Source organism: Rhinatrema bivittatum, chromosome 5, assembly GCF_901001135.1.
Source record: "Rhinatrema bivittatum chromosome 5, aRhiBiv1.1, whole genome shotgun sequence".
In the NCBI taxonomy this organism is placed as follows: domain Eukaryota; kingdom Metazoa; phylum Chordata; class Amphibia; order Gymnophiona; family Rhinatrematidae; genus Rhinatrema; species Rhinatrema bivittatum.
Genome location: NC_042619.1, coordinates 116,477,359 through 116,487,078, shown reverse-complemented (window position 1 = coordinate 116,487,078; position 9,720 = coordinate 116,477,359). Strand labels below are relative to the sequence as shown.

Here is a 9,720-nt window from a genome sequence, read left to right as displayed (position 1 = left end):
CTATCAGCTTGTCTTTTCTCTGTAGCTGCCAGATGTTTGGCAGCTGTGGCTGATCTCACATGTCAGCCCTTTGTTTACATGACAAGAATATAATCACATGATTATAAAATGCACTTTTTATTTTTATAGTGGTAGTGCACAATAAAAAAAAAACAAAACTTGCTGGTGAGAAACCCTAAGGCTGCCGTCTTGGCAGAAAGTTGCTCTTCCACGCCGTCCAATCCCCTGCATTTAAAAGATTCCTTCGCTAAACTTGATGCTCTTTCCTTTTCGGAAGACCTTTACACAGCTTCGATGGCATGCACGTTTCCTGCCTCGTTTCCTGGGGAAAAGAAAAGGTCGCTCTGCACTGAAGCCCATGGCTTTTTTCCCCTGCCTGGGTGTGTGCGAGCTCTGCCTCTCGTCCCAGCTCCAGCTTCAGGCGGGGAAGGGCGTTAGCTCTCTCCCGAGTCCCCTTCCCTCCTTCCCCAGGAGCAGCGGGAAGCTTGCCTCTGGGATCCCGAACCACGAGCCTGGGTTGGTTTTTGGGAGGGGGGTTACTACCCAGGGAGTGGAATTGTAGCGCGATTTATCAGTGAAGGGGGCGTGGATGAATTACAGTTTCGCCGAGAAACGTGAGAAATACGCCAGGCCACCTCTGGCCAGGCGTCAGTGCTGGGGGTCTGCCGGCAGAGCTCTGCGCCTTCTCGCAAGGTAAGTAAGACGCTGCCCGGCAGCCCTGCCAAGCTGATGGGCCGGAAAGCAAAGGGAGTGGGGGATTCTCCTTCCTTCTTTGTATTTTGGGGTTTGTCTCTTCACAGCAGGTACCTGGGCTTCACACTCTCCGGGAACCTGCTCTGTCACACCCTCTGGGTAATGTGAGCACTGATGCTCATCGGCTCTTCCCTCCCGGGGGAGTGCAGATCCTTCCCGAGCCGATTCCACTTCGGGCGCTTCCCCGCCTCCTCGGCCGTTCTCATGATCTCTCCATACTACGTTCCTTCTGACAAGTTTCTCTTTCCCAGTGCAGACTTCTTCATCTGGCTGGGTCACTTCTCGCTACCTGCCGTCTTACTGCCGGGCCAAAGCGATTACCGTAATTATTCATAAGGTTGGGGGTCTGGCAAGGAAACGTTTTGTTTTTACTGGTGGTCATAGCGGTGAGGAGCACCGGAAAATATTAAGTAATCAGAACGACTCTTTCAGATTTTCTAAAATGTTTCAGCCTCCTAAAAATATGTAGAGGTCGGACTCCCTGTGACTCAGTTAGTTGTGCTGAGTGAAAGGCAAAAAAACACAAAAACGTTGTATTTTTCGAGGGATATAATAGCCAAGAAAAAATAAACAAGATATCGCCTCTAATAATCAAATATTATACCATGTTCTTATTTCAAGATGTTTTAGGAAGAGAAGTCTTTCTAATATTAAATAGTTCTCAATTTCTCATAAATGGGAGCAATTTTTCTCACCAGAACTATTTAATATTAGAAAGATTTCTCTTCCTAAAACATCTTGAAATAAGAATATGGTATAATATTTGATTAGTAGAGGTGATATCTTGTTTATTTTTTCTTGAGTGAAAGGTAAAAGCATCAAGAAGAGCTCCAGGGCTGTTGGGTGGGCTATCAAGTGGCCCAGTGCTAAAATTTAGAAGGCTGATTTTTTTTTTTAAGTTAATATCCTTGCAGCTGCAAAGTCCTAATGAGGTTTCACCCCAGCCGAGAAAACTCACTGAAACTCGCGATTGATTGCCGGGAATAAACCATCTATCTTTCTATTTATTTATATATAGGGAGAATGATGGGGCAGTTAAACAATAGAATTCAAGTGTTCAGAAATAAGCATAAATAAAGAAATGGGGCAAGGGAAACCCTAATGTCAAAAAATCATCAGATAATTTCTATTGCATACATTTTATGAAAACAATTATATTTTTTGAAAAGATGCTGCTTGTATATACAAATGTACTTCTTAAGATAAATCACAATACATCTGAATAAAGTAATATAACATCAGTGCGACTCCCTAGCTTCAAAAGTTCATCTCCCGTGAAACCTTAATAAATGCTTATAATTACAATCAGTCTTGGGGGTGAGCTAGCAATAAGTGACCCAAACTGTTCACAAAATACTTTGCAGAATGCCGTGGAATTAGAACGCTGAAATCACTCAACTTGATGCTCAGTTCCACTTTTAATGTGTCATATTATTATCTGTCAGTCAGAAAATGAATCAGGTAACCCTGCATCTTTGAAAAAGTGAAGGACTATGGCAAATACCCAATGTGTCAAAACAGATCGCCAAAAGTACCAACTGAACATGCTAGTGAGAGATGCTTGCTGTGTGATTGACACTCATCGTGCTGCGGTATCACTTTATGACTCAGCCTTATTTTTAATCATTGGTCAATTCCAAGTGAACATACATTTTTTTCTTTTTTTATATATGCTATAAAGTTTCAAATTGAATGTAACGCAGTTTTTATTAAATCAACTGTGAAGCCTCGCTTTCTAAACAAGCTTGTCGTAAAGTGATACCGCTGCACGATGAAGCCTATTATGAGTGTCAATCACACAGTCAGCATCTCTCACTAGTATGTTCAGTTGGTACTTTTGGCGATCTGTTTTGACACACATTATTATCTGTGACAGCTTGAGGCTCTCCTAGTGAGTTTAGATCTCTCCTCACAAAGGACTTCTGTTTCTCCATATACAGGCTTCTTCAGGAGGAAGAGATAAGGATATAGGGGAAGACTGTTCCAACGCAATGGCTTTGGTATTCAAATGTGTCAAATGACTCTCATAAAACGGTAGAATAACCGCACATATCCAAGCTAACCTTCTAATCTGGGCCTTCCTTCCCCTAGTGCTTCTGTCAGGAAAATGAAAGCCAGGCTTATATGGCGTTTGCTTGTCCTCTTTTTGTATTTATGTCTTTCTCTCTATATATATATATATTATACATACAATCATTGTACTGGCTGCTTCTTTTTGTTGGAGCTATTGTTTTGAAAAGATTTCTTGCATTTCAGTTTGGTGCAAAGGAAATGCATTTTCCTTTCAAAGTGTTAGCTGTCTTAAGTCACGTTAGAAACCTGCTTGCTTTCATGGCATTTTACTGAATTGTTTTTTAAAATCAAAGACCTGATACGATGGGGCTGGACTGGAAGGTGAGACCACTGCTCAGCAAATAAAATGTTTTCAGGTGCACAGAACTAAAAATAAGAAACTCAGCCTAGTAGTACCACACACAAAAGAGTAGGGGACACTGTGCATCCATGTTTGGCTCTGTCAGGTGCCTTCATAAGCTCACTGAGCTGCAGGGGCTCCTGTGTAAGTCACTGATCTGACAGAAGGGAGAAAACTGGCAAACTCTGGTACCTCCCCTTGTCTGCTGTTTTTCATTCCCAACAATTGTCGATCTTAGGATTTTTTTCCCCCATTCTATGCCTGTGGAAAACTCTGTTGAATGAGACTCATAAGGTTCCATGGAGTTCCCCTTACCTTGACATCTCCTGATTTCTTTGAGCACCACTAATTTAGTGGCTCTCACCTGCATTCCCACAGCCACTGTTCTTGTGGCACTCTCCGAATGTGTTGGCTTACTTATCCATACCTATATGTGAGCTAAATAAATTATCATGCCGAATCTTTTATTTGAGGAACTATTTGAACTTCTGGGAAGTATCATCTCAAGGTTTATCATTTGCTTGTAGAACTCCAAGCACTTCTCTGGGACAGAGATGCAGTAACCTGCCTGTGCCCAACCTGTTTTGATTGAAATCGTACAGTGATGGCTCAAGAGAGCAGCTTTTCTAGCAGCCAACATCACAAAGGAACTGTGATAGCTGTCATCAAATCAGAATAACACCGAGAGTTAATGTAATGTGTTTTCTGTGATGCAACACCATTAATGTATGGCTTAAATAGAAATACGAATACCCACTCGCTGTACAGCTGACAAGACTCAGTATTTTGAGGATATTGCTTTATTAGTGTCAGACTTCACACACATTAAACTATATAAAGCAATCAGGGTTTACAGTTCTCATGAATTGAAGCTGGGCATTAAGAGATCATATAGTTATTTTATCTCTAAAATAGATTTGAGTACAGACAAGAAATGGTTTTTAACAAGGAAATTTAGCTGTCAGGTGGTTTAACTGACCTCTATAACACATCTCATGACAAAACCACTTGTGATCTCATTAAAGCTAGGACTAGCTTGCAAAAAAATATTTTCATATAATTTGTGTAGCTATTTAATGTCAAGTCCATGCACTGACATCTTTCTTTATGTGTCCTTTCAAAAGTGTCAAAACCTACAAAGACTTCAGTTTCTGCCCAGGACCAGTGCAGCTACTAGAAATCTGCACTATAAGTTGTAAAGAAAAACCCACCATGATGACAGTATCGATTACGATGGTGGAATATGGAAAACTGGTTAGACCTCCTAAAACTTACGTTTTCTGATACTTTATGCTGCAGTTTGTCATGTTAGCGCACTTTGGTGATAGGGAAGGTTAACATTCAAAGCCATTTCCACAGGTAAAACAATGCTTCACCCCCAGATATGTCCCTTAATAAAATTGCCTGCCCAATATGTCCTATTTGAGTGTAAGTTCACCCAGACGGAGCAAGAGGTATTTCTGGGAGTGAGGCTGGGAAGAGATTAGGATTTATGTGCATACTTTTCCAATTTTCAAAAGTGTGAGTGTAAATTTGCACAAAAACATTTCTGTGTACATTTCAGCTGGTGGGGTAGTTTTCAAAGCAAACATATGTATATAAATTCACCTTGAAATCTGGTGTAACTTAATGAGTGTATTTGCCAACTTTCTTATGCAGGCTGCTACAAAATTACCCCCATAATATGACCATCTGCTCATCTATGGTTTAACATGAACATAGGGAGGGCCCTTGACGTTCTCCCCTCCCCCTCCCTTTAAAGTACACACTGACACCAGTTGGGATACAGACAGGCCACAGTTTATTCTTCTATAAATAATAATCCGAGCCTGGCCATTAAGCACATACTCTTCCTCACAAGGTGAATTATTGTAAGTTCCCTCAGTCATTTCTCAGTTGAAAAGACAGTTGTACCCTTTGTGATTGCCCAATATGCTGAACATACATATGAAAAATTAGTATGCCTCGTCTCTGGTACTTTAAAGTTTTGGAACTTTTTTATTTATTCTTTCCTGAAATTCTTCCAAATAATACAAATATTATTAAAGAAAACAACAAAAGCCTAGGCACACATTACTTTACAAATCAAAACAACCCATAACAAGTCCACATAAAAGAGGGAATATAATCAATCAACAAATAGTAATAACGCAAAGCAAAGAGAGAAAAGGAGAGAGAGGATATTTTGCTTTATCATCCAGCAACACCCACCTTATTAGATAATTATGAACCCTTTCCCCAGACTGTTTCAGCTCTTATCAGAAATAAATGATTCCAGATGAAGTGGCTCATAAAACACAAAGTTGTTATTCTGAAAAGAAACTGGACACTTGCAGGGACATTTAAAAAGAAAGCGGCCCCTCTGTTTTAAGAAAATGCTTCCACCTTGCTTGTATTTCATGAGAGACATCAGGAAAAATTTGTATTTTGTTGCCACAAAAAGAAAAATCCTTATTCTGACATTACTTCTGGAAAACAGCATCTCTATCCTTTTGTAGGGAGAAAGCAACAGTTAGAGTGGCCTTGGTGGGGGCCCTATATCAATAGAAGCTTCTAAGAAATATATATTGGGGGGTTTTTGCCCAGAAGATGGTAATACTCCTTCCACATTTAATCCTCTCTGCCTGGGTAAATAATATATATTTGAAACACAAGGAATTTAATCCTCCACAAAACTTAAGATCGCCATCAGATATTTTCTAAACATTTCAAAGGGTAATAGCAAGCTCATGATTGGAAAATTTAAAACCTTAAATTCTTTGACTGCATAACATTTCCTAAACCTTCCAAATGATTATGGACCATCAAGCTATCTTTCATAGAGCATAATCCTGCATTTTGCACTGACGTTATAGTCGCATTTAAAGTGACATTAGTGCATCTCAACAAGCTCAAGCAATTATCCTGTTACTCAAATTTATTTTAGCTCTAGTTTCAGCAGAGAAATTTGAGAGCTGAGATACAGTCTGGGTTAAAGTTTGGTGTAATTTACAACCATCTTCCAGATATCCTTAAGCGTTACCACATTAGGTTCTTCCATATCCTTAAGGCTCCCTAAAAAAGAAGATATAATTGATGGCAATGAAACTCGATGGGAAACATCAGGGTGTGAGACAGTTGGACATTCACCTCTATTCAAAGATGTATCAATATTAAGATCAAAAGCTTGCTCTATACTGGAAGCAACGTGGTCAGATCCTCGCAAGGTAGAAATACTTTGCAAAGGATCAACAGCCAAATTCAGCCTTGTTGGCTGAGGTGGAGGCTGAACAGGGCCTGGACTTGAAGAAACCTCTATAGGAGAGGTTTAACTTTCAATACTATTGTCCATAATAGGTGACTCACCCAGACGTTGGATATATTTATCCATTGGTCCTCTGATGGTAGCAGGAGCTGGAAAGGAGGTTATAATCTTACTTTTCTTTTTTCTTCCCATCTGGCTTAATGGCGTGTGGCTTTGGTAGCGCGCCGGTGGCTGCGTGCCATGCCACCGCAATTAAATACTTGCAGGCAGCTCAGGCAGATGGTGTCACAGCGAACAGGAGAGCACCACACAGATATCCAGTGAGCGCCTTTGATCTTCCTTCTCCGGGCTGGTCTCAACACTCCGTCTTTCTCTCACCTCCTCCCTAGTTTTGGAACAATTTAAGTAGCTCCCCTACAGTTCCCTATAAAGGTCAGAAACGGCCATGTTAGAAAAAGTTGCAAATTATCTCACATACTCACTGAGTGTTCTATATTGGCTATCAATGATGTAAGAAGTGACATCATACACACTCTCTTCATGGACTAATCAGATCCCATGGATTTCCCAGGATTTCAGGACACTTGTAGGAGAGCAGCTGAAAAATATTAAAAAGAATAATTTAGTAGCATTTTTAGTAGCTGCACTGGGCTACTGTTACTTATGGAGTGTCCTTATGAAATCATACACAGGACAGAGATGCTACAGTTGCCTTTTAAACACTCTTTACCTTCATTAAATTTAATTTCAACTATATACTTTATGATTTTATTACTTTGTCAGGAGCTGTGAAACTAATTTAACAGTATTCCACTATCTGAAGATTGCCTTTCAGGTGTTCAAGATAAAAACGAATGTGCTCTTGGAGTGGTGAAGGACATGAGGTGTGAAATGACCAATGTTTCCACTGATCAGAATGAGACACACTTTGAAAGACTTTTCCAACTTGTTACTGGTTGTCCTCTGTGATTATGGTAAGTCTTGTCAGAACTGCAAGGGGAAAAAAATACTTCAGGTGCCCATCGAAAATTATTTTTCAACACCTGAAGCGTTTTCTGGATCCTGTCTCAGTGAAGGTGGATGTGAAACAGCAGACTTAAAAACCTAGAAACAGGATGGCAGAAAAAAAGAGCACACAGCCTTATCTAATCTTCCCATCCACACCAACTGCTTAGCTCTGTAATCCCTACCACCCTTTCAGCGATCCCCTATGCTTCTCCTATGCTTTCTTGAATTCAGATACTGTGCTTATCTCCACCTCTTCCATGCATTCACCACCGTTTCTATAAAGAAATATTTCCCTAGGGATTACTCCTGAGTCTACCTCCTTTCACCCTCATTCCATGACTTCTTATTCCAGAGCCTCCTTTCCGTTGACAGAGGCCTACCTCCTATGCATTTATTCTTTGGAGGTATTTAAATGTCTCTATGATGATATCTCCCCATCCCACCTTGTCTCTAGGGTATACAAGTTTTAGATCTCTAAGTCTATCCCCATAAGCTTTACAACAAAAATCATTGACCATATTAATAGTCACTCTCTAGACTGACTCCATCCTGTGCCTTTTGAAAGTACGGTTTCCAGAACTGTATACAGTCTCCAAATAATGTCTCACCAGGGACTTATACAGCGGCAATATCACCTCCTTTTTCCTGCTGACCATTCCTCTCCCTGTGCACCCACACATCTTTCTGGCTTTTTTACTATCACTTATCCACCTGCTGGGCCATCTTGAGATCATCAGATATGATCACCCACTGTTGTTTTGTGCATAGAATTGTACCCCCAATTCTGTATCATTCCCTTGCATTTTGTAGCATTAAATCATTAGCTGCTGGATCCTAGACCATTCTTCTAACTTTGTTAGATCCTTCCTCATGTTGTCCACAACTTGGTTGATTTTGGAATAATTGGCAAAAAGACAAACCTTTCTCAACAATCCTTCCACAATGTCGCTTATGAAAATGTTGAAAAGACCAGTCCAAGGATCAACCCCCTGAGGCACACCCCTAGTAATGCCTTCCTTCTTGGACTGAGCTCCATTTACCACTACTCTGTCACTTTTCACTAACTAGTTCATAACCCAGTCATTCTAAGGCCCATACCAAGGGCGCTCAGTTTATTTTTAAGTCGACTTATGTGGCTATGTGGAACCATTTCAAAGGCCTTCCTGAAATCCACGTACACTACATTTAACATGCTCCCTGATCCAGCTCTCTGGTCACTCAATCAAAGGAATTGATCAGATTCGTCTGACAAGATTTACTTCTGGTAAAACATACACTGCCTTGGATCCTGTGTTCCTTTGGATTCCAGAGACTGCATATCCTCTATTTTATCGGTGATCTAATTAATTTACTCACCACTGAGGTAAGACTAACCTGCATGTAATTCTTAGTCTCCTCCTTATTTCCACTTTTGTAAATAAGCTACCACATACATCTGTCTCCAGTCCTCCAGAATTACTCCAGATTTTAAAGAAGCCTTGAAAAGGTCAGCCAGTGGAGCTGCCAAAACTTCTCTATTTTTTTTTTTGTCTTCTGCTTTTCAGCACTTTAAAGTGGTTTATATTCAGGTACTGTGAGTATTTTCCTGTCCCCAAGAAAGCTCATAGTCTAAATTTGTACCTGAAATAATGGAGGGTAAAGTGACTTGCCCAAGGTCAGAAGGAGCAACAGTAGGATTTGAGGCTTGGTTTCCCTGGTTCATAGCCCACTGCTCTAATCACTACACTATTTCTCCACTCTTTCCTCACAGAAATTCTGGTATAGATGGTAATTTTCTCAGAAGGCAACTATATTACTATGAAGACACAATCTACTTACTGCAGACTTATCAGATAAATATATCGTTGAACCAGCTTTGGTGAAATCAGTCATACTTAAGAACACAGGGCTTGCCATATTGGGTCAAACCAAGGGTCCATCAAGCTCAATATCTTGTTTCTAACTGTGGCCAAGCCAGGTCACAAGTACCTGGCAGGATCCCAAGCGATAGATAGATTCCAAGCTGCTTATCCCAAGAATAAGCAATGGATTTCTGCAACTCTACCTTAACAATGGTTAATGGACTTTTCTTCCAGGAACTTGTCCAAACCTTTCTTAAATGCAGCTTTCACCACATCCTCTGGCAACAAATTCCAGAACTTAATTATGCGTTGAATAAAAAAATATTTTCTTTTATTAGTTTTAAATGTATTACTCAGTAATTTCATTGTGTCACCTGGTCTTTGTACTTTTCAAAAGAGTGAACTGATTAGCATTTACTTGTTCCATTCCACTCATTATTTTATAGACCTCTATCATATCT

The 9,720-nt window shown here is 40.2% G+C and overlaps 1 protein-coding gene across 1 annotated transcript in view; it reads left to right on the top strand.

Annotated features, from left to right (window-relative positions):
- The first annotated feature begins 285 nt into the window (after nt 1-285).
- The window catches only part of THSD1 (thrombospondin type 1 domain containing 1), a 45,523-nt gene continuing 36,088 nt past the window's right edge, over nt 286-9,720 (top strand). Inside the window, exons 1-2 of the mRNA XM_029602779.1 lie at nt 286-693; nt 7,234-7,384. Coding sequence (XP_029458639.1) covers nt 7,309-7,384 — 76 coding nt within the window. The 5' untranslated portion in view covers nt 286-693; nt 7,234-7,308. The remainder of the gene's footprint in view (nt 694-7,233; nt 7,385-9,720) is intronic.